The 24,618-nt window shown below is 44.8% G+C and overlaps 4 protein-coding genes across 8 annotated transcripts in view; 2 read left to right on the top strand and 2 right to left on the bottom strand.

Moving 5' to 3' along the window:
* LOC121678387 (guanine nucleotide-binding protein subunit beta-4-like) overlaps nt 1-892 on the bottom strand; it is a 9,827-nt gene extending 8,935 nt beyond the window's left edge. The window contains exons 1-2 of one of the 2 annotated variants that reach the window (XM_042057912.1): nt 709-892; nt 295-449 (exon numbers count right to left, since the gene is read on the bottom strand). The gene's annotated coding sequence lies outside the window, so the exon portion shown is untranslated. The remainder of the gene's footprint in view (nt 1-294; nt 450-708) is intronic. The other variant, XM_042057911.1, reaches the window with a different exon arrangement.
* Nucleotides 893-1,268: 376 nt separating this feature from the next.
* Nucleotides 1,269-11,311, top strand: actl6a (actin-like 6A). 4 transcript variants are annotated; one of them, XM_042057906.1, is made up of 14 exons: nt 1,269-1,430; nt 2,003-2,079; nt 2,626-2,800; nt 5,279-5,379; nt 5,564-5,661; nt 5,856-5,950; nt 6,750-6,856; nt 7,841-7,930; nt 8,408-8,469; nt 9,548-9,662; nt 10,038-10,118; nt 10,252-10,347; nt 10,503-10,646; nt 10,677-11,311. In XM_042057906.1, exons 1-14 carry the CDS (start codon nt 1,406-1,408, stop codon nt 10,764-10,766), a joined length of 1,356 nt encoding a protein of 451 aa, XP_041913840.1. In that variant the 5' UTR covers nt 1,269-1,405; the 3' UTR covers nt 10,767-11,311. The 4 variants fall into 4 exon arrangements, with proteins under 4 accessions (XP_041913840.1, XP_041913839.1, XP_041913842.1 ...); XM_042057905.1 differs by having other exon boundaries at nt 6,750-6,871; XM_042057908.1 differs by having other exon boundaries at nt 1,270-1,430; nt 10,503-10,589; nt 10,703-11,311.
* Nucleotides 11,222-20,823, bottom strand: mrpl47 (mitochondrial ribosomal protein L47). The gene is made up of 7 exons (XM_042057913.1): nt 20,686-20,823; nt 20,420-20,547; nt 20,229-20,289; nt 20,015-20,111; nt 19,642-19,772; nt 12,220-12,315; nt 11,222-11,971 (listed from the first exon to the last, which is right to left on the bottom strand). The coding sequence occupies exons 1-7, from the start codon at nt 20,814-20,816 to the stop codon at nt 11,860-11,862; spliced, it is 756 nt and encodes a 251-aa protein (XP_041913847.1). The 5' UTR covers nt 20,817-20,823; the 3' UTR covers nt 11,222-11,859.
* Nucleotides 20,824-21,081: 258 nt separating this feature from the next.
* ndufb5 (NADH:ubiquinone oxidoreductase subunit B5) lies at nt 21,082-23,651 on the top strand. Its single transcript, XM_042057914.1, has 6 exons — nt 21,082-21,238; nt 21,728-21,813; nt 22,009-22,075; nt 22,429-22,490; nt 22,811-22,917; nt 23,397-23,651. Exons 1-6 carry the CDS (start codon nt 21,121-21,123, stop codon nt 23,515-23,517), a joined length of 561 nt encoding a protein of 186 aa, XP_041913848.1. The 5' UTR covers nt 21,082-21,120; the 3' UTR covers nt 23,518-23,651.
* The last annotated feature ends 967 nt before the right edge of the window (nt 23,652-24,618 follow it).

Here is a 24,618-nt window from a genome sequence, read left to right as displayed (position 1 = left end):
GTGGCGCACCTAAACGTGACCTTAAGTGACAGCACACCACACTGAAGTTTGACATGTTTTCCCGTTTGCATCCTGGCCGCGACGCCAGGAACGCTGGCGCCTGACACCCTGACAGCACCGTTATCATTATACTGATAAAAAAAAAGAAACACACACACAAGCACGCACGCACGCTTGCACAACGTGATAAAAGTCAAATAAAAGTAAGTGATAGTGAAATGTTCAAAAAATGGAGACTCAGCAGGACCAGACAATAAAGAAACAACAGAAACAGAAGGGAAACTTCAAACCCACCAGAACCGTCAGTATATCACTGCTCAAGTCCAGAGGAAAGGTGGAAGTTTAAAGTCCTTGGTAACTCCAGGAAAGCACTAACGCGCAGTGAGGATGACCATCTGTTTAACTGCCAAACATCCTCTAGGCTTGCATCAGTCAGTCGGACAAATTCTCTGCAGAAAATCAGTTTTAAATTGAGAGGAGGAGTGAATGTCGTCAGGAACGGGAAGATTTCCTTTTTTCCCACTGATTTAGTTGGATTTACCAGAATTCAGTAAGGACCTTGGTAATAGCGCATCCTAAAACCTGCACCATTTTCCTGTGCCGCATGAGCGCCACAGGTGGCACACCAGCAGTGTAGGCTACAGAATCAGATGTGCAAACACTCCACAACATGCATCCACAAATGAAGATCTAATGTAAACAACTCACTGTGTCCGTTGGTCATAAGCCAGAAGAAGACTTAATGCTCCTGCTTGCTGCGCTCCGGTACAGTGACAGGATGTGCGAAGGTTGCCCGCGCATACCTCACCAGCGCCCTGGGAATGTCAGAGTAGGCTCGTGTGTAGGAAGGCTCTTAAAGGGACCGCTGTTCGGCGCCCACGTAGACTAGACTGCACCTGACTGGCTTTAAAAACATCCGATTTTAATGTCCTCAGAGTTAGACATGCTGAGTGCCCAAATTGAATGAATGGTGCTATTTATTATTCATCTATTCTATTAGATGAATAGTTTTATAGAGAAGGCTAGTCAATCTTTAATTTGTGGGTGTATATCTAAGTAAAATATATTAATAGCATACAATCCTTTGCAAACTATGTTTGTACTTTGAATGATTTGTAGGCCTAGGCTACTTTAAACACGCACACAGAAAAACTGAAAATTCAGTCCTCCCAAAGTCTGCTTCTGATATCTCAACGCAACTTGTCTGTGACGATTGGTTTGGAGGCGGAGCTACCTAAAAACTTCCATTTCATTGGCTACTACCGGGACAGACTGTGGCACTGACTAGGTTGACCAAATCTAATTCATTTCTTTGTTGTGATTAAACGTTAGCCGCTTTTGAAATCTGCCTCACCGGTTGAGTTTATAAACTATTGATAGTTCTTTGCATCTAGGTGCTTAGAGGATGAGTGGCGGGGTGTACGGAGGCGGTAGGTATAATTTATTAACTGTAGCGAAATGAATAAGCGCGCCACGTTGTAGTGGTCTAATGTCTTATACCGTTAGCACACAAGCTAAGTTGTTAGCTAACGTTAGCTTATAGTAAGGCTGTTCTAGCTAAGTGTGGCCATTGAGTTGCACGTTAAATGTGTATTATACTAAGAAGAAGAAAAATCGGCATTCCTTGCATGAATGGATGAGCAAAACACTTTGAGGGAATAAACTAATTTAAGAGTGCTACCGTTAGCTATTCGCTAGCTGCTGTATGCTAATACGAATGAATGACCCTAACGTTAACGTTACAGTTCATGATGTTTTCTGTGAAATGTAACCCTTTTGAATGTAGCCATTTGTTTCCGAGATTGCTGTTTCAACATGTAATTATTTTTAAAATTCACTGACATCTCGTATCTTCATACATAACTGATGAAGAATGTTAACTTTATAGATCAGCTCGGCCGATATGACACTAAACTGAGTTGAACAAAGTTGAACTACGAGTTAACTTTGAGTTCCTCAAACCAAACTTTTAATATGATTATATGTTTGTGTTTCTGTGCAGATGAGGTCGGAGCGCTTGTGTTTGACATCGGCTCGTACACGGTGCGCGCAGGCTATGCCGGTGAGGACTGTCCGAAGGTAAGAGCGGCACATCCCCTCGTCTGCACACCCTGACTTCGGCTAGATGAGTAGACATCCATCAGTGTGCTCCTCGGTGGAGGAAGACTGTTAAGCAACAGAGGGGCACATAAGAAAGCCATTATTTTAAAGTCACAAGCTTAACCTTTCTTGAATTTCCCCTTGGGGATCAATAAAGTATCTATCTATCTATCTATCTAACCTTTATGGTCCTGGAACTGGAGATTTGTTTCCAGCCCCTCACCTGTTCATGGGTGATGAAGGGAGGGAGGGATGGATGGATGGATGGATAAATAGATGGATTAATAGATGGATTAGACACATAGATAGGCCTACACTTTAGTCATCCTACGGGAATTGTATGGAAGCGGCACTCAGTGGAGGGAGACAATATTTCATCTAGGCCAACTTCAACGTCAGCATCATAACCGTCGTTGATGAGGAATATTAGTTTTAGTCTGGGGCCCAGACTCTGGGCTGGGACCGCTTGAGTTTGGGGTGACTCTTAGCCGGCTGATTTGTGCGATATTTTGTCTCTGCCTTTAGGCGGACTTTCCGACGGTGATCGGAGCGACGGTTGACCGGGAGGATGGCACCGTTCCCATGGAGACGGACGGGGAGAAGACCAAGCAGAGTGGCACCACCTACTACATTGACACCAACCAGCTCCGCGTGCCCCGAGAAAACATGGAGGTCATGTCTCCCCTCAAAAACGGCATGAGTACGTCTGCTTGTCTTTAGATGCTCTCTAATACGTCTGCTTATCTATCCACGGTCTGTAAAGCCTAGTTCATGATCCCTTTTCGTATGTAAATGTTCATTTCATCCATTTTGTCCACATTTGTGAGTTCATCTAACTCACAGGTTAAAAGCCAATTAAGCTTATTTCTCCAAAAAGTCGGTGCGTTCTTTTTAAGTCTGTCAGAAACGTTTGTGTGTTTGTATGTGTTTTGGTCTGGCCTGTAAATGTCTTTATGTAGTCTGGTGTGTGATGAAGAGGTTCATGCGAGGATGAAGAAAGAGATGTGCTTAAAGTCTGGCTGGGTGGATTGGTCAGGCTGACATAGCTGTCCATGGTGCTGGAAGACTGTATCTGTAGTCTGTATCAGGGCTGTAGTCTCTAGTCTATATCAGGGCTGTAGTCTCTAGTCTATATCAGGACTGTATGCTATATCAGGGCTGTAGTCTCTAGTCTATATCAGGGCTGTAGGCTGTAACAGGGCTGTAGTCTCTAGTCCAGTGGTTCTTAACTGGTCTGGCTTTGGGACCCACAATTTCCCATGTTCATGAAGTCACGACCCATATATATTTTATAGTGTTCAAGACAACAGATTTGGTGAGCTACATGCTAAGAAAGGCCAAGTGCCTGTAGGCCTATTTGTTTGGAACATGCTGTTTGGCATTACATTTGTGAAGTCTCCAACTCCTGATGTCACCTTAAAGGTGCCATGTGTAAGAATTGAGGTAAAAATATCCAAAAAATGAGCTACACGCATCAAAAGAATGAGAAGAAATAATGGCGATGATGTCATTAAAAAAATGACAAGGTATAGTGCTGCAGAGATATCAACCTGAATTAGCATGCTAAATTACTAGCCACAGCCCGACAGGTGTCATAATACCAGTTTCGGCCATGGGAGGCGGTATGCGGGCAACATAACCGCCAGCCAAACTGCAATACACGTGTCTCGGTTGTTACTCTAGTGTAGACCAACTCACTTTCTGGAGGTATACTGCCCCCATCTTTCATGGAATGTGGAGTATGAATTGATTTTTTGCCGGATATTACATATGGCACCTTTAAAGTACTTGACAGGTGTACTTTATTATGAGGCATTTTCACTCATGTTCCAGCAATTGTGAACATCGCACACTGTGGATTCTGTACCATTTCGTCTCAATTTAAGTCTATTTGAAATGGGCGATTTCTTCTCTTTTTTTAACCACAAGCTCCGCGACCCACCCAGAATGGTTCCGCGACCCACTTTTGGGTCCCGACCCACCAGTTAAGAACCACGGCTGTAGGCAGGGCTGTATGTAGGCAGGGCTGTATGTAGGCAGGGCTGTATGTAGGCAGGGCTGTATGTAGGCAGGGCTGTATGTAGGCAGGGCTGTAGGCTGTAGACAGGGCTGTATGTAGACAGGGCTGTATGTAGGCAGGGCTGTAGGCTGTAGACAGGGCTGTATGTAGGCAGGGCTGTCTCCTGCTTGTTGGTGGGGTTTGCATTTGTCTTTGGCGTCTTTCACTCTGTGACATTCAGTGCGGAATTGTAGCATGATTGGCAGAGGAGTGTTCTAGAAACCTTTTGCCGTAGAGAGCAGATTATTATTGGCTGGTTTTCTTCGAGTCTTTACCTCAGAGAGCAGATATATTATTGGCTGCTTTCCTTGGGGTCCTGGCCTGGTTGGATGCAGACGTAGATGATGAGATGAAGACCAATTATAGCTTCACCCCTCAGTGTCGCTTTGGAAGAAAAAGGAGCCGTTTCTCTGTTTTGTCCCTTGTTTGTTGAAAACTCTGTTCATCAGTCGACCCTCACAGTTCTCACTTGGTATCTCAGTTAGTTTCACTCAGTTCACTCTGCTGACTCTTGACTCCCCCTGTTTGTCCCCTAAAGCCTTATTTATTATCAATGTTAGAATGTGGATGCAGCCTCTGTTGGTTTTCTGCATTTATTTCGTCCATCTTTTTGTCCGTTCCCTTCAAGCTTACAGATATGGACAAAATGGATTAACGAATGAAACAAGCGTGTCCATTCACCGTACGTGTGCCTTGTAGGCAAGTCCCTCCACTGGGCAGCCATCTTGCAACGCTCTTTGGGCAGTTATCGGGCAGCTATTTTCCCATTCAAGTGAATGGGGAGGCATACAGGAAGGGGCGGGATATGTGTAGAGACTACTGCCATATTGGCGTTACAAACTAACCCCATGCATTTCTATAGAGGATTTTTTGAGTGCTGTGTGTCTTCATTAGAAAGTGTCTGGCTTTACTTAGCCTGTCCTCTCTAACTCTGCATGGTGACACCTCTGCCGCTCGCTCTGTGTGTGAAATTGCACACAGGAGGTGTGTTGTGTGTGGTGTGTGTGTGTGTGTGTGAAAGTGAATATTGTTTCTAGGTTTAAGATTTAGGTGTTATGCTTGTGTATGTGTACTGATTGCCTGGTGTGTGTGTGTGTGTGTGTTTGTTTCCACGTGCAGTTGAAGACTGGGACAGCTTCCAGGCCATTCTGGACCACACCTACAAGATGCATTTCAAGTCGGAGCCCAGTCTGCACCCTGTGCTCATGTCCGAGGCCTCGGTGAGTTCTCACAGAGTTCTCACAGCGTTCTCCGATGGTTCCCCTCCCTGCTCTCTTGCATCTTTGTCTCCTAATGGTTGCAGACTACTGAGTAGCTTTTTGTGAGGAGCTGTGTCTGTGGACTTTGACTTTGTGTGTGTGTGTGTGTGTGTGTGTGTGTGTGTGTGTGTGTGTGTGTGTGTAGTGGAACACCCGAGCAAAGCGCGAAAAGCTGACAGAGTTGATGTTTGAGCACTACAACATTCCCGCCTTCTTCCTGTGCAAGACTGCAGTCCTGTCAGCGTATCCTTCCAGCCTGCTGAGCCAGTGCCGCCACGTTTCAGAAAAATTACAAGTTTCTTTTCGACTTCAATAAATGCAGTGAAGTTTTCAATGTCAATGAGTAATTATGTTAAATAACTGTGATTATGACTATGAGCCAGTGTATGTGTGTGTTTGAGAGAGAGAGTTTCCTCCCTTGACTCTGAGTGTGTCAGCTTTGCAAATGGGCGCTCCACGGGTCTGGTGCTCGACAGCGGCGCCACGCACACCACAGCTATCCCTGTGCATGATGGCTACGTCCTGCAGCAAGGTGAGCACAAACACGCACACTCGCACGCATACACACACACACACACGCACTCACACACACTCACGTCCTGCAGCAAGATGTGCTTCCCTCTCCCGTCTCGTAAACCCCCCTGGCCTCTCACTGGTCTCATCTCTCATCGGCTCTGGGTCAGTTTAGTCTGCGTGAATAAGGCCCTGTGTCCACCGATCACGTTTTTTGCGCCGACGGCGCCTATTTTCGATACAAATCTTATGAAGTTCAGCGTTCCCAGCGCTCCGCTCCCTCGGCGGGAAAAAAGCCTCGGCGCTGACCGTCTTTTTTCCTGCAGCGCTCAAGAGCGCTGAAAATTGAAATCTGTTCAACTTTTAGAACAGTGCTGGGGTTGTCAATGTCACTTCTCTCTCGACAACCAATCAAAACTTTGAGAAAACAAATACAATAAACACTTAACTGAAGCGCTCTGAAAATGAGGTTAAGGGCACTGTCAGCGCAAAAAACCTCATTGGTGGAGACAGGCCCTAATTGGCAAGGTAGTTTTATTATTTCATACATTTCATACACACGTCAACGTGAGAAAATGGTGAATAGCAGACCATAATAAATATAATAGAAAATTTAAAAATTCTTGGAGTATGTTATTTTGGTGAGATGTGAGAAGGAGATGGTCTGCACACTGTATACGGGCTCCAAGAAATACTTAATTTATTCTAAAAAGGCATTTTCGATCTCAACAGATTTTCATCAGGCAAATACGAACTGGTGAGATTTTGGTGAGATGTGCCATTTTAATTTGGTGTGCGTGTGTGTGTGTGTTGGTCAGGCATTGTGAAGTCCCCACTGGCGGGAGACTTCATGAGCATGCAGTGTCGTGAGCTGTTCCAGGAGCTCGCGGTGGAGATCGTCCCACCCTACTTGATCGCATCAAAGGTGAGGGCAGCCAAAGTAAGTGTCGACCTTTCATTCCATTTTAGCCCGTCGGGGGGTGTTGGGGGCCGGACCACAGGCGGCGGAGGTGGAGGGGTCAGAGGTAACGCTGACATCACATCCTGTGTCTGCATGCTCACCTTGGTTTTGAGTTTACTCACCCCTACGCCTTCACTAACTGTGTGTGTGTGTGTTAGATTAGCCTTCACTAACTGTGTGTGTTAGTGTACTATCACTAACTCTGTGTCTAGTTGTGTAGCTGTTGCTAACTAACACCTACATGCAAAGTTGGAAATTAACTTTAAAAACACATTTTTTTCATTTTCATTTTATTTAAAAGTAAATATCTACCAGCCACTGACAGACGAATGGTCAAATTCACCAGCCACTCATTAGTAACTCTTTATTTTGTGTGTGAGATCTATCAGCATGTGGCTGGTGCTCATCTCAGGACCTGTCTGCACGGCTGTAATAGTCACTGCTGCTCCAAACTGGAGAAGGGTGTTCATGCTCATGTGTGATGTGTATCATGGGTCATTCCCCATCAAGTCCAGTGGTGCTCGCTCGCTCGCTCGCTCTCTCTCTCTTCTCTCCTCTTCTTTCTCTCTTATCTCTCTCTCTCTCTCTCTCTCTCTCTCTCTCTCTCTCTCTCTCTCTCTCTCTCTCTCTCTCTCTCTCTCTCTCCTATTCTATTCTATTCTCTTCTCTCATCTCTCTCTCTCTCTCTATTCTATTCTCTTCTCTTCTCTTCTCTTCTCTCATCTCTCTCTCTCTCTCTCTCTATTCTATTCTCTTCTCTCTTTCTCTCTCTCTCTCTCTATTCTCTTCTCTTCTCTCATCTTTCTCTTTCTTTTCTCTTCTCTCTCTCATCTTTCTCTCTGTCGCTCTCCCTCATTTCTTTCTCTCCCCCTCCCTCCTCTCTCTCTCTCTCTCTCTCTTTTTCCCTTTCTCTCTCCCCCTCTCTCTAACGTGAACGTTTCTCATCAGGATGCTGTGCGTGAGGGGGCTGCTGCCAGTTGGAAGAAGAAGGAAAAGCTTCCTCAGGTCACACGCTCCTGGCACAACTACATGTGTAATGTAAGTACACACACACACTCACACGCTCCTGGCACAACTACATGTGTAATGTAAGTACACACACACACACACGCTCCTGGCACAACTACATGTGTAATGTAAGTACACACACACTCACACGCTCCTGGCACAACTACATGTGTAATGTAAGTACACACACACACACACTCACACGCTCCTGGCACAACTACATGTGTAATGTAAGTACACACACACACACACACACACACACGCTCCTGGCACAACTACATGTGTAATGTAAGTACACACACACACACACTCACACACATGCTCCTTGCACAAGTATGTGTAATGTAAGTACACACACACATTTAATGTGATGGTTGCGGTTGCTAGAGCTCAGTGATGATGTGATGTTTGAGCTCAGTGATCATGTGATGGTTGCTGTTGCTAGAGCTCAGTGATCATGTGATGGTTTCTATCTGAAGTGACTGAGTTTCTCTCTCGTCCTCCCAGTGTGTCATTCAGGACTTCCAGGCCTCAGTTCTGCAGGTGTCCGACTCGCCTTACGATGAACAGTAAGACCTGATGCTTCTTTACCGTTACTGCCTCAGACAGACACACAGACAGAGAGACGGACAAAGCCATCCACGTGAAAATCAGACACACCCTCCTGAGTGCATATGAGCACTTCCATTTTTTGTGCATTTTTTTTCTCATGTACATTCATCAGACAAAAATAGCAAAATGTCATGTAATCATTCACATCATACCATACCATCACATTTTATTGGCGTTATGGATGTTACAAAAAACGTAATTTTCCATGGAATTGCCCATATGCATTTAATTTTTGGATGGAACAATTGCTCTGATGGTGATCCTTGTCCTTGTCTGGCGTGAGTAAGGGGACGTGCCTTTAGTCTCCGTCTGTCTGTTTGCTGTTTGTTTATGCGTTCAGTCACAGTAACCTAAACATTCTTACTATTGTCCAAATTAAGTCTAAAAATATCTGTGCTGGTTTTAGAAATGAGCGTTTTTGCAGCAGCTAGACTACTCTTAGATTTATGCACAAATGCCTCCAAATGGAATGAGTTGAAGTCAGTGGGTACCATAGGTTACCTAAGAATAGCTGGTGCAAATTGAATGGAAGCCTGCGAAAACTGCCTCGAGTTCCTGCAGTGGGGAAACGGGCCTAGAGCTGCTTCCTACGGCTCACCTGTGGATAGGCGCTTCTGCTTACATTATTGGCCTAGTTACCTCGTGTGTGTGCGTGTGCATGGCCTCATCTGAATGTGGGTCAATTAGAAAGTGAGAGAATTATCAAAGGAGCAGAATAAGATTGAGGTGTGTGTGTGTGTGTGTGTCAGAGAGGCAGTGTGTGATCCTCTTTGACCCGTCAGTTATAGTTCCTCTACTCTGTGTGTGTGAGTGTGACTGTCACTGTTCTAATTTCTGTCAGTTGTGTGTGTGTGTGTGTGTGTGTATTTATGTATGTGTGTTATATTATCAGCTGACTCAGGCAGAAGTTTGGACCTGATCATTGTCTGGCTCCACAGTGTGTCTAATCGTGTGTGTGTGTGTGTGTGTGTGTGTGTGTGTGTGTGTGTGTGTGTGTGTGTGTGTGTGTGTGTGTGTGTGTGTGTTCCTCTACAGAGTGGCGGCCCAAATGCCCACCATGCATTATGAGCTGCCTAACGGTTACAACTGTGACTTCGGATCAGAGCGGCTAAAGATTCCAGAGGGCCTCTTCGACCCCTCCAACGCCAAGGTCAGCAGGGGCAGAGCTTACTGATCCCTCTAATGCCAAGGCCAGAGAGCTGAGACCCTTAGTCAGAATGGGTTCCTTAGAGTAGCGTCAGATCAGAGTGAGTTCCTTAGAGCAGTGTCAGGTCAGAATGGGTTCCTTAGAGAAGTGTCAGGTTAGAGTGGGTTTCTCAGAGTGTTCCATCAGTTCAGAGTGGGTTCCTTAGAGCAACGTCAGGTCAGGTCAGGTCAGAGTCCATCCTGGGTTTAACCCTGTATAAGAACATCTGTATAACCCTGAATAAGAGTATCTTATAGCATAAAACAGTGTGTGTGTGCGATTTGTGTTGCAACCATATTGGGAGAGGAGGTGTGTGACTAACTCTGGCTCCCCCTACAGGGCCTGTCTGGTAACACCATGCTGGGAGTGGGACACGTGGTGACCACCAGTGTGGGCATGTGTGACATCGACATTCGACCGGTATGTGCGCCATTCGTGACTTCTGACCACGCAGCCCTTACCACACACAGGACTCGGGCTGTAGTTAGACTTAATGGAAGAAACTGCTCATTGATTTTCTTTGTGTGTGTGTGTGTGTGTGTGTGTGTTTCAGGGTCTGTACGGAAGTGTGGTAGTGACTGGCGGAAACACACTCATTCAGGGCTTCACCGATCGCCTCACCAGGGAGCTGTCACAGAAGACTCCACCGGTTAGCAACACACACACACACACACACCAACCTTTTCTCTCTCACTCTCACTCGCTCACACTTCCTCCATCAGTCTCCCACGCTGCTGTTCTGATTAAGCCCTCTCTGCCCCCTCTCCCCCCCCCCCCCTTTCCCTCTCCCTCTCCTCCACCCAGAGTATGCGTCTGAAGCTAATAGCCAACAACACCACAGTGGAGCGCAGGTTTAGCGCCTGGATCGGAGGCTCCATCCTGGCATCACTGGTAAGATGGGGGTCAGAGGTCAAGGGCGTTAAGAATCTCCTCTTCAGAGTCTCTTCTGATTTGTGCTTTTCATGCCTGATGTCTGTGTTAACGTGTGTGTGTGTGTGTTGCAGGGAACGTTCCAGCAGATGTGGATCTCGAAGCAGGAATATGAAGAGGGCGGAAAGCAGTGTGTAGACAGGAAGTGCCCCTGATCGCCACGGAGACGACCACTGCCTTTAAAACGCGACAAACCTCTCTGCTTGTCCACCCCACCGTACTGGACTCAGGAACAACACAAGGACGCGCCGTTTTATAGTTTTTTAAAAACACATCAGTCAAGATTCCAGTCCTTTTTTCTTTAGAGTCTTTGCTATTTTCTTAAACACACCTAGATGCTGTGTTGTGATCGCTGACCATTTTCAAGGGTGACAGGTCTGACGGAATTACCTGCAACTGGCCGCTCTGTCCCCTGTGAGAACTGGTCTTGTGTGAGCCACGTATTATGTTACTGTCGACTGATTCCTCAACCCCGCGGTCACTGTCAGGATGCAACCGACTTTTGATTTCCCTGTTAGTCTTTTTGAAAAATAAACGTTTTTATTGCGATGCCTTTTGAATTTGAACATTTGACACAGATAATCCCAGAGCGCTGTTGTACAAAAAGTCACCTGTATTTATTTAGATGCTCATGATCATATCACACATCAGACAGAACTCCAATAAACATGTTTCTCTTTTCACTGGTATGACTGAACACGGATAACTCTCTGCTCCATTTAACATCTACACACTAACCCTGACCCCCCCCAGCTGCATCAGCCCAGCCCAGTCCACCACAGCCTCTGGCCAGAAACGTGTTTTTCTTTTTTTTTATAAGACCACCTGGTCACAGAAAAGTTTGTATTAGAGGTTGCAATAGCACATGGTCATGTGATGAAGTGGTTTTAAGCCTTGGAAGTCTGGAGTAAACCTTTCAAACAGCCAAGTCTGGCCCAGGAAGAGCAGCTGTTGCTGCTGCCTAGAGGGTGTGCCGGGTCAGAGGCCAGAGAAGCTTTAGCTTGGCGTGCCGACAGGGTTTTATTAGAGGCTGTACTGGCACACGGTCATGTGCTACAGTGGTCTTGAGCTCCACAGGTCTGGCGTAAACAACCTCAAAACAGCCAAGTCTGGCCCTGGGAAGGGCTGGTGTTGCTGGCTGGAGGGAGGGTGTGCCGGGTCAGAGGCTGGAGAATGTCTCGTCTGGGTGTGCCGAGGGGTGTGGGTCTGCTGCCTCTGGTCCTGGAGGCGCTCATGCCGTCTGCGCCGATGCTTTTGGGAAGCGCTCTGCCAGCTTCTTCTGCTTCTTCTTCTCCAACTGCTCCTCCCTGACCTTCGAGCGCAGGTGCTTCTCCAGTCGCCGCCTGGAACACACACACACACACACAAACATCAACAATGTAACCTGCCACATGTAATTAACTAAAGAGAAGAAATGTTACATGGTGGGGGGATAAACTGATGTAGTTAAGTGGAAGAATACAGTTATTGAGTATCCTAACGAGGCCAGTTATAGCACTATTTGCACTTACAGTAATCATACTTTGATTGCTTTTTCCTGATGAACCAGCAATACACTGTTAGTCTGTCTCACGAATGTGACCCTTCTTACCTGACATATGGTTCAACAAACGCTGGAGTGAAGAAGCGCTTCCTCTTGTAGCGGGTGTTCAAGTGCCAGGGACTGGCGTGCTCTCTGAAGCGATACCTGGGTGGGGACCACGGGAGGAGTTTACAGACAGCAGATGTGTGTGTGTGTGAGAACACCATTGATGATGAAGATGATAATGAGACAAGGATCTGACCTTCCCAGAGTATGTGTGTATAAGAACACCACTGATAATGGGACAGGGATCTCTCCTTAGGAGTATGTGTGTGGGACAACACTGATGATGGGACCAGGATCTCTCCTTAAAGGTGCTCTAAGCGATGTTACGTGGTTTCTAAGCTAAAACATTTTTTGTCACATTCAGCAAACATCTCCACCATCTTCTCGCTGCCTGTCTCCTGGATACACCGAAAAAATGTGATCTCTGTGGACAGCCCAGACCTTAAAAACAGCCTGGACCATGAAACATAAACTGTTCCAGCCAATCACCAACGAGAAACGCGTTCAGGAGTTTCAGTTGCGCAAGAAGGAGGGGTGGTTAGTGCTGGGCGGTATACCAGTTCACACCGTAAACCGGTGTATATTTTCGTTAAGATATGAATTTTTAATATACCGCCATACCGGTGTATTTGATTACACAACGTTTGGAACGCTGCCGGTAGGTTCAGAGTATCAATGTAATTTGCTGCAGGTAGGTTCAGAGTATCTGCACATTTTTCAAGTGCAAATTTAAAGACTTTTAAGACCTTTTCAAGACATCTAAATGGAAAAAAATAAGACTATACCACGCCAAAAAAGATAAACATGACAACACTGTTTTATGCAATGTTTTTTTTACTAACTTTAACACCCATTCCATTTTGGATGTCTACAGAAGTTACCAAATATAGTTTTTTGGGGAAGGAAAATTAATTGTGTGTGAATCACCTTCACAGCTATAAATGGCCAATTTTAGGCTGACTGTTCTTCACCTGTGTCTGTAGTAGCCTAGGCTACTTGCCAAAGACATGTGTACTGGACTGGATTCTCTTCAATATTTCTTTTCAAATGTAGACTAAAGCTATTTAAATATTTTAATAGGCCTATTTTATATACTTTACTATGTGCATCTAATGTGCCGTATGCAGCACAGCAGATCAAAGTTAATCCATTAGGCTACTTTACATTTTGCATACATTCTGTTGTATCTAAACCAACCAAAGCTGAACTAAAACATTGTAAAACCATTGACTTGTTTTAAAAAAGTGTATGGGAAAAGTGAAATCCCCCTATTAATTAAGAGACAGGTCCTCCTCGCATATTATTTTTATTAGAATATTATTTACAAAGTTATTATTTACAAAGTACTGGGAAAGGCTGACAAGCAAGCCTATTTACTTCCCTGTTGGGTAGGCTAGGCCAGCAACACACGCTGGAGAGATGCAAACAGATGAACTTTACGTGTATTTCCTCCTGATTGCGAAAACTTTATTTTTCTGTCAGTCTGTGGTTCCTTCATAAATTGCGCAGCAGATTATCAGACGAGTGAAAGAAGCCCCGGGCATAATTTGACCAGCAGTCTCCACTTCCATGGTTTATAAAACGCTGATGTTGCTAAGGGGTTGACATCATTTTCATTAAGGCAGTTATTTTAGAGTGCATTACGCCTTTGGTCGGCAAGCTTGGGCTTAAGAATGCTTTGGTGCTGAAGATGTTGACTGGAAGTTGTTTCGTGGGGAAAAAACAGCTTATTGGTTGATATGGGTGTGAGTGACTGTGACAATAATAAGCAGAGAATGACATTGACCATTTTCTCTATCTCCTGTTGCTATGTCACTTTTCAAGTCCAGGCCTGTCTGGAGAAATGATATTTCGCCCACTCAATTAGAGGCACTCAGCGGCAGCTCAACCTAAGGGGGTGTTAGTGGTTAAATAAGAGGTGGGTACACTATCAGTTATGTGATCACAAAGAGGTGGACTGCGCCATGCAGTAGTGGGTTTTTAAAAAAGGCATTTAGAACATGTTTGATGAAGGTGGAGGGCAGACGCACAATATTCTCCAGGTGCATTGTAGGCTATAAATGCCCTGCGCTGGCTGCAGATAATTGCAGATTAACAATAAACAGTAATGCTAATCTGCTAATCTGGTACCTGTCTAGTTTTATTCCATACATATATTGTTTTTATAGACGTTATTGGCATGCGCGATCAAGAGCTTCCATGTACGCTTGTGGCTGTTGACATGAATCAAACATGTTCTGAATGCCTTTTTTAAGGGCGATAAGTCGAGCAACGAGTAAGAATGAACAGGTATGATAAGGGATCAGATTCCAAAAATAATTCAGTGGAAATGCATGGATTCCAGTTTCTTCCAGTAGCAGCAACTGGAATCCATGCATTTCCACTGAATTATTTTTGGAATCTGATCCCTTATCATACCTGTTCATTCTTACTCGTTGCTTGACTTATCGTGACTAAATTCAAGATGGCTGCAAACGCTAAACTTCGTGAAGATACTGTCTGTATAAATCGTCTTGTAAGTAAACTACCAGTGCTTTTTCAAAGTTCTCAATGTCTCGTTTTAAATGTCAGGGCCCTCGGAAGTCTACCAATGAAGTGTGGAGATACATTGAGCCTCGTAAATGGGTGTAAAACAGTGATTTATTTGCATGGCTAGCCCGATGCCGAAGCACCACTTGAAAAAGCTGTTGGTAGCATCGGCTAACTAGCGCCAGATTTTGGAGTGCAGGGGACAAGCCGAGATGGCCTATGAGACATACGTTCACACTCGGTATCATGTTTCAATACACTTTAGGTCAATATCACACCGGAATTCTCCTTTAACATAGTGAAAAGCCTAATATAACTTTTCACTGTGGCATAGTTCGGAAGTTGTGTTTATTTAAGGCCTGAACAATGGTCCTTTTGGTCACAACATGTGATTTTTGACACTATAGTGATAGTGACCAGTCCAATCAACAACAAAAAAAGCATACTGTACCTTGGAGGTAAAAATATGGGTCTAGGGACCTGAGTATTTCAATGTGACTTTTTTTGACAGTTTGATATTGACAGTTTATGAGCTAAATATGACTATGATACTACATGGAAATGGACTTAAAATAAGAAGAACATTTCAAAATTGGATTCCTTGTGTCAAACAAAGTAGAGAAAATACATTATACAACAATTTAAGACTAAAGGAAGCTGAGATATAACCTTTTCTCTTTTTGGCGGGGGCAATTTTGGATTTTATAGATAACTGCCACTAGGGGGGCCACCCCAACCTGTATCCATGGATTTTTGAAAACCTTAGGCCTATACCTAACACCCTGCCAAAAATCTTATCCAGAAGTGCCAGAAGTTCATGAATTGCATCCTAGCTACAAAACACCTTAAGTTTTTCCCCTGAAGTATATAACCCTTAAGGCTTAATTTATCCTTAGGTAAGGGGTTTATTTAAGGGTGTTGCACAGAATACCTTAAATCGTTTCTTTAGTTAAAGGAGAATTCCGGTGTGATATTGACCTAAAGTGTATCGAAACATGATACCGAGTGTGAACGTATGTCTCATAGCCCATCTCGGCTTGTCCCCTGCACTCCAAAATCTGGCGCTAGTTAGCCGATGCTACCAACATCTTTTTCAATAGTGGTGCTTCGGCATCGGGCTAGCCATGCAAATAAATCACTGTTTTACACCCATTTACGAGGCTCAATGTATCTCCACACTTCATTGGTAGACTTCCGAGGGCCCTGACATTTAAAACGAGACATTGAGAACTTTGAAAAAGCACTGGTAGTTTACTTACAAGACGATTTATACAGACAGTATCTTCACGAAGTTTAGCGTTTGCAGCCATCTTGAATTTAGTCACGATAAGTCGAGCAACGAGTAAGAATGAACAGCTATGATAAGGGATCAGATTCCAAAAATAATTCAGTGGAAATGCATGGATTCCAGTTGCTGCTACTGGAAGAAACTGGAATCCATGCATTTCCACTGAATTATTTTTGGAATCTGATCCCTTATCATACCTGTTCATTCTTACTCGTTGCTCGACTTATCGTGACTAAATTCAAGATGGCTGCAAACGCTAAACTTCGTGAAGATACTGTCTGTATAAATCGTCTTGTAAGTAAACTACCAGTGCTTTTTCAAAGTTCTCAATGTCTCGTTTTAAATGTCAGGGCCCTCGGAAGTCTACCAATGAAGTGTGGAGATACATTGAGCCTCGTAAATGGGTGTAAAACAGTGATTTATTTGCATGGCTAGCCCGATGCCGAAGCACCACTATTGAAAAAGATGTTGGTAGCATCGGCTAACTAGCGCCAGATTTTGGAGTGCAGGGGACAAGCCGAGATGGGCTATGAGACATACGTTCACACTCGGTATCATGTTTCGATACACTTTAGGTCAATATCACACCGGAATTCTCCTTTAAGGAAAAAACGTTAAATGATACTGCATTGAAAGGGATTTACCGTCACGAAAATTCTATTGAGATTGTTCAACAGCTGTAACTAGCTGGCTAGTAGGTGATGTCGTTAGTTAGCAACCCACCGAACACAGTGAAGTTTAATGATCTTATCATTCATCTCACCTTAAGATTATTCGCTGAAATTATCCAGGTAGCAAGTAAAGCATGTTATAGACATGAACTAAGCAATTCTAGCTGGCTAGTTAGAAATGATCCTGACTGTCATCAGTGCACCAAAACTAACTTTTTTGTTAATGTTTTGCCTAGCGAACCGAACCGAAGCTCATGGCAGGCTAACAAGACATCTACATCCACATGGAGTTAACGTTAGCCTACCACTAACGTCATGCAAACCACACAATAACAATAAGGCATGTTTCTGATAGGCCTATTTGACAGAGTAAGCATATTAGCAGAGAGGTTTTATTTTAAATTGTATAATTTTCAAAAAAGTATAATTATTGCAAGTTGCACTACTTTTATACGTTTTATTGGTTATATAAGATGTTTGTGAAATTTGCACAGTAAAAGTTCTGTATTTTGACTGCAATTGTCTTTGCATTCTAATTAGATTCTTCATTTTTCGCCCGTTTTGAAGCACAAAATGACACTCACCCACAGAAAACCCCACCTCCCCCCCACGACCAACCCGTGTACCTGTCCTCTGCCAGCGTGAAGAGGACACTAGCCACCATTAACCCACGCAAAGCAGCAGGCCCAGACAACATACCAGGACGAGTGTTGAAGGACTGTGCAGAAGAGCTGAAGGATGTTTTTACAGACATTTTCAACACCTCTCTGGAGCAAGCAGTCATCCCATCACTTTTCAAAACTGCCACCATCATACCCGTGCCAAAGAAATCATCACCATCATGCTTCAATGACTACCGTCCTGTAGCACTCACGCCCATAATCATGAAGTGCTTCGAACGGCTAGTCATGTCACACATCAAAGCCACCCTACCCCCCACCCTGGACCCCTTCCAGTTTGCATACCGAGCCAAACGATCCACGGAGGATGCAATCTGCTCTGCCCTCCATCCAGCCCTCACCCACTTAGACAATAAAGACTCATATGTGAGAATGCTGTTCATAGACTTCAGTTCAGCATTCAATACCATAATACCACAACAACTCATCAGCAAACTGGACAAGCTAGGATTCAGTACCTCCCTCTGCAACTGGCTGCTGGACTTCCTGTTGCAGAGACCACAAGCAGTACGTGTCGGGGACAACACCTCAAGCACTCTGACCCTGAGCACGGCGGCCCCTCAAGGGTGTGTGCTCAGCCCCCTGCTCTTCACACTGCTAACACATGACTGTACAACCACTCACAGCTCCAACCATCTGGTGAAGTTTGCGGACGACACAACACTCACTAAGGGCGATGAGGCTCACTACAGAGAAGAAGTAGACCTGCTGGCTAAATGGTGCAAAGACAACAACCTCCTGCTAAATGTCAGCAAGACCAAGGAGATTGTTGTCAACTTTCAGAGAGGCCACAAACAACTGCCACCACTGTCCATCGACGGAGATGCTGTGGAGAGAGTGAGCAGCACAAAATTTCTGGGGGTGCACATCAGCAACGACCTCTCCTGGACCACCAACACAGCATCACTGGCGAAGAAAGCCCAGCAGCGCCTCTACTTCTTGCGCAAATTGAAGAAGGCAAGTGCCACGCCTCCCGTCATGACTACATACAGCATCACAGTGTGGGGCGGAAGCTGCACAGATCAGAACAGGAAGACCCTCCAGCGCACTGTTAACACAGCTAAGAGGATCATTGGAGCACCACTCCCCTCCCTGCAGGACATTTACACCACCCGCAAAGCACTAATGATTGTCAAGGATACAACCCACCCTGCACACGCGGTATAGGAGCCTCCGCTCCCGCACCACCAGACTGGCAAGTAGCTTCATCCACCAAGCAATCAGGATGCTGAACACTCTACCCACTCTCCCATCACTGACAGCCCCCCCCACCCACCAGCCAGCCAGGAACCCAGGAAACTAGGATCCTGTCTACCCTAACCCCCCCAAACACCGCCCTGTGGAACTGCACTGTGACTGCGCAGCCTAACGTGTTGCTGCTTCACATCAAGCCTGATATACTTGAAATTACTGCATACTGCATATCAATGTAAATATACAGGTCACACAAGCACAAGTTTAAACTTCATGTAACTGTTAAGACTATATAAATATACAACACAACTACCTCTATTTTTTTTTTATATATATGTCCTATATTTCTATTTTGATACATACATGTTCTATATTTCAGTCTTGCACTTTAATTTAATGTTTATGTCTATGGCTATGTCTATAGTATGTCTATGTCTGTATTTAAAGTATGTCTATGTCTGCATGGGAAAGTAAGAAACGAAATTTCAATTCTTTGTATGACCAGTGCATGTAAAAAAATTGACAATAAAAGCCGACTTGACTTGACTTGACTAGAATCATGAGTGGCTCTTTGTAAACAGCATCATTTTCTGGGGCAAAACTGCATTACCACTAGTGTGGAGTTATTCTACATCATGACAGTAAAATAGACCATCCTTAGTCAATGTACTGCAGCAATTCCTCTCTCAACCTGTAGGAAATGCTGTGAACATCTGATTATGCATGAAAAAAAAATAGTCATATACCGTAAAACCGTAAGAATTTTGAAAAATACCGTGATATACATTTTTGTTCATACCACCCAGCACTAGGGGCGACCTTGCTCTCTGTTTTGTTTGAACGCAACAGAAGTGACGTTATCCAACATCGCTTAGAGCACCTTTAAGAGTATGTGTGGTGTGGTGTGGTGTGTGTGTGTGTGTGGTGCTGATGATGGGACCAGGATCTCTCGTTCCCAGAGAGTGAGTGTTTGTGTGTGTGGATCGGACAGGAATTTTTCCTTACCAGTGAGTGAGCGTGCATATGTGTGTGTTTGTGTGTGTGTGCGTGGATGGCTCGTTACCAGTAGACATGTCCAAAGACGTCTCGTCTCCAGGCCCCGGGCCGTCCCTTCTCCTGACCGGTCAGCAGCATGCGCAGTGCTCCCTCTCTCTCCTGCACCACAGAGTCCAGCCTGATCATCGACCGCTCCACCTGTCAGCAACAAGGGCCGGGTGTTCAGTATGTGAGGGAGTGTTGGGCGCTTCCTGATGTTGGGGTGTGTGTGTGTGTGCGCTTACTCTCCTTACTGAGCAACAGCAGTCCTGATGAGAGGGTGTGTGTGCTAACTCGCCTTACTGAACAGCAGGCCTGATATGAAGGTGTGTGTGTGCTAACTCTCCTGACTGAGCAACAGCAGTCCAGATGAGAGGGTGTGTGAGAGCGTGTGTGCTCACCTTCTTGAGTCGCTCTGGGCTGGGCATGGACAGGCGCTGCCTCTTCGCCTCCTGCTCGATGGTGAGCAGCATGTTCTTCTCCTTCAGGAGAACATACCTGTCACACAGACGTTAGACACAGACAGTGTTATATAGAGTACACACTCATCCCTAACACTGCAGATGTGCATGTCTGTCATGCATTCGGTGGTATGGCGCACACTCATTGACTTACCACAGCTTGTGTAATTCCTCATTGCTTTTGGCCCGTAGCTGTTTTCCTGTCCATGGGGCACCTTTGGGATAAACCAGGATATAACATACAGGAGTGCACGTAATTCCTGCATTCATTCATTTACTAATCATATTATGCCATTTTAAGACTATTCTATATCATTTTGTAACGTTACTAATAACGTTACTTACCAGACTTGACATTCGCTTCGCCCCAGTTCTCTGGAAGATCGAAGAACTCCTCCAGGCCTTTTCGGCTTTGTGATGTGTGGAGAAGTCTATAGTGCACCGGCTTCACAACCGGAGAGAATGAGGTCAGCCTGAAACAAAAAACAAGTGACATTGAGGACCGACTTGAGTCTCACACTTAACTGTAACGGCAACGTTGTGGTAATAACAAGCTAATTTCACATCGCTCAAAGTATCAGACTCATGCGAATACATCTCTAAACATTTACCTGTGTGAGAGACTAATACATCTGGACGAAGAATATTCTGTCTGCTGTAATTTGAAAGATGAAGATATTGATACACAACGCTGAAATTGCCTACATAAACCAACAATGCGTCCTGCAGAGGTCGCAGCCATTTTGGAACTGTGACCAAGTGGGGGCGACTTCCTTTAACCCAGGATGCACTACTCATGTGTAATTTTTTTTCTTACGTATTTTTTTTTATTATATGAAATTGATGACTTATTTATCCTATATTTAAACTAATCATGTACAGTTAGAGAATAATATGTTTACCAGCACACGGATAATCAGAACTCTCGCCAAAGCACTGGCCAAAGGCATTTATTTTTCCCACAGTAAAGATGGCGTTTCAGGAGTCGTAGGGAACGTAAGAACCAATCATAAGAGCTCTGTGGCGGAAGTGTACCCACAGTAGCGATGGTGGGCTTGAGCGTCCTGCGGTCTGCTGCTGCTCTGGCAGCCAGACTGAATCCTTTAAAACGTGGCGTTCCCGTTGGGACTTTGCTCTCTGGGTCTGCGCTACGGACAGAAAAAGGTGAATATTGTATATAAATACCACGACAACAAAACTGGTTGCAGTGGACGTCTGTTTTGGTCGTGACCTTGCCAGTCCTCACAAGTGCTGTCGGTGCTAGCGCTAACGCCAATGTTTGCTAGCTGTATGGCTAACAGCTACTTGGCTTAGTAGATTGTTTGCCAGTGAACTGACCTACAAAGTATCCACTGATCGGTAGAAATAGATTAGAAACGGATTCGTTGTCCCGCTTTGTCATTTACAGTCATAGCTACAAACTGTGCTAACTGTCGATAGCTTGTTTAGCTGTAAGTGTCAACTTCATGAGGTGACAGCCCTGTAACTTTGACAATTGGCATACCCTTAACTTGCGTCCACACTTTCTACTTTGTTAACCGGGGATGAAACATTATAGTTTTTAACGTTCGAGCGTGCCTTGCTGTATGTTAGACTGGGAAGTTGTTTTCTATTGATTATAATGTATATCGTCCTGATCTGTTTCTCTTCCAGCGGTGGTCCGTTATGGGAGCCACGGGAAAAGTATGTTTGTTATCAAACCTACCGACTACTACGACAGAAGATTCCTGCGTCTCATGGTAGTCTATTGTTTACCTTCGGATCGTATTGCTCATCTCTCATGGCATTTTCTAATCAATCTTTTACCTGAAAACATTTGCTGACGAATTATACAGAACTTATCATCAAAAATCACAGACATTACCTGGACTCGGTTTGTTATCACCAGAGCAGACCTGAACTATTTTCTTTTTTTGTCTGTCCTTCTTTTTCAGAAATATTACGTTCTTTTGACTGGTATACCTGTTGCGGTTCTTCTGACCTCTGTGAACGTGTTTATCGGTGAGCTCAACACTTTACCATGTCCAACTGTTAACAAAACAGTAGCATGTCGTACTCTAAGATTAAGTTGGATAAAATATGGTTTATTGTAGGTAGAAATGGGATTGATGTTATTGAAGGAAATGTGATTTCTACCCATAGCTGCCTGTCTGCCATGTGTTGTAGGACAGACTCTGATGTACGCTACTTAAGTAAAACCAGGGAAAGCTAAGGAAATGTTTATCTTGACATTTGATGTTGAGTGTTATGAAAGCTGAATTACTTAGCAAAGGCTGAGTGGAGAGTAGAAGTGTTCATATACAATTTATAATTTGTCATTTTATTTGTTCAATAATGTAAAATGTTATTTTCAGGAGAGGCAGAATTGGCGGAGATTCCAGAGGGCTATGAGCCTGAATACTGGGAGTACTACAAGGTAAATCCCACTGCTGTGCATCTAGTCAAACCTGCTGCTGTGTAATACTGAGATCCACTCTGACCTGAAGTTAAGACAAGTTGATGTGGGATATAAACATTTGGATATCAGAAAGCATTACATGCAACAAATGCTTCAACAGTGTGCCCAACATGGGAGTTTGTCAGCAGCTGAGTTGGGCTTCAACAAGATCTCAGCTCTTCATTATGTCATGATTCTGCAGATCATTGACCAATGCCACATGATATGTGGTGGATTCTGTGAGCTGGGTTTGTTGCCATGGCACCGTGCTGTCGTAACCAGGCTCTCTTCTCCCACAGCATCCCATCACTAGGTGGATCTCGCGGAACCTTCTGGATGACCCGGCAAAAGACTACGAGAAGATGATGGCGTTGGTCCATATAGAGCAGGAGAAGGGGCAGATGAGGTACAGCAACCTGCTACACACACATTCGTACACACACATACACTCGCACACACACATACATACACTCGCACACACACACCCATACACTCGCGCACACACACCCATACATACACTAGCACACACACACATCCATACACTCTCAGACACACTTTCTTTCTTTCTTACACACACACACACACACACACACACACACACTCCCACCACCACCTCACTGCAGACTGTAGTCACACCTGTAGTCTAACGCAGTCCTCCTTCCTGGTTTGGTCTGGCTTGGCCATTTCCACTGGCTACCTGCTCCCTCAGGCTAACACCAACTGACTATGACAATGGGTGTGTTTGTACTTAGCCTAACACTAGCTGGTAAAGTAGTGTGTGTGTGTGTGTGTGTGTGTGGTACCATGTGTGTCTTGGTCAGTTTGTGTGTGTAATATGTGTTTAAATATGTGTGTGTGTGTGTGTGTGTGTGTGTGTGCTTGCAGGCTAACGCATCTCGAGGTGAGGAAGCACATGCGACAGAAGGGCGACGGGCCGTGGTATCACTACGAGATGCTGGACAAGGAGATGATCGACAACAGCCCCAAGTCCACTCCCGACAACTGAGCCCCCCCGCCCGCGGCCTTGCCGCCCGCAGCACCTGTACAATGACAACAACTCTGTGTTGATACTGCAAATACTATTTGTCTGATTACTTTTCTCTGTCTCTGCATCACTAAAGTGTGCAACAACTATTTAAACAGCTTCCCTTATTCATTTCACTCGCATGTTCATTTATATAGTACCGTTAACTAGAGGTCTGCACGCAAAAGAGTGTGGCGCGGGACAACTTTTGAAAGCTCTTTGCTGGAGCGGGCGGGATGAGAGAGGTGTGTTCGCAGGTGCGGGACAAACCGGTGATTCACTGCACTCCCGCAAATTAAATATGTGCAGTAAAATTAAATATGGAAATGATTAAAGTATTGTTCATAACTATAGTTCAGCTGGATGTTCTGTTAGGCAGCATTACAAAACGTAGTTTAAGCATAACTGACGGATAGCAGGCCTATAGCCTATATTGTCGTTTACGTGGGTTCAATTTGTTCCTGCTGCTCATCGTCAAAACTCGAAATCGAAAGCATGACAGAGGAAAAGGGCACCAGACTAGGCCTACTTCAGTTGTTAGCCTACATTCAGAACCAAGAAACTGACATCTGGAGTCTTTCTCAGGTGTGTGTGTGCCCCTTTCGTGAGACTGAATAGGCTATCCCTCCTGCATGCGGGCGGGAGCGGGACATCATGTTACAGATGCGGGCGGGAGTGGGACAGAATATTGCAGGAGCGGGACTGAAAAATCTCTACCGTTAACATACATGGTATCAAGTGCTGAACCCTGCCTTTGAACTGGAAGGAACCTTGAAGCAGGTCCCAGAAGGCTGCTTAAGGGTGGTCGGATGGGATGGGAGGGGAGGGGGTTGCAACACCATTCATACATAATCAAGGAAACATTTTGTGTGTGTGTGAGAGAGAGAGTGTAACAGAGAGAGATGTATAGTAGGTAGTATATAGTTACAATAGAATATTGGTGACAGTAGTTTGGTGACTATGATGGACAACAGGAATCAGTTCTGAGGGAAACGCCCTCACAGTTTTGGCCTAGCCCCTACACTGGGCGGAGGAGGATCGTTCATGTTGGGAAATGGAGAATATGTAGTCCAGGGGTCCCCA

This window comes from Alosa sapidissima, chromosome 12 (genome assembly GCF_018492685.1).
Source record: "Alosa sapidissima isolate fAloSap1 chromosome 12, fAloSap1.pri, whole genome shotgun sequence".
Classification (NCBI taxonomy): Eukaryota; Metazoa; Chordata; class Actinopteri; order Clupeiformes; family Clupeidae; genus Alosa; species Alosa sapidissima.
This window is presented reverse-complemented; position numbering and strand designations above follow the sequence as displayed.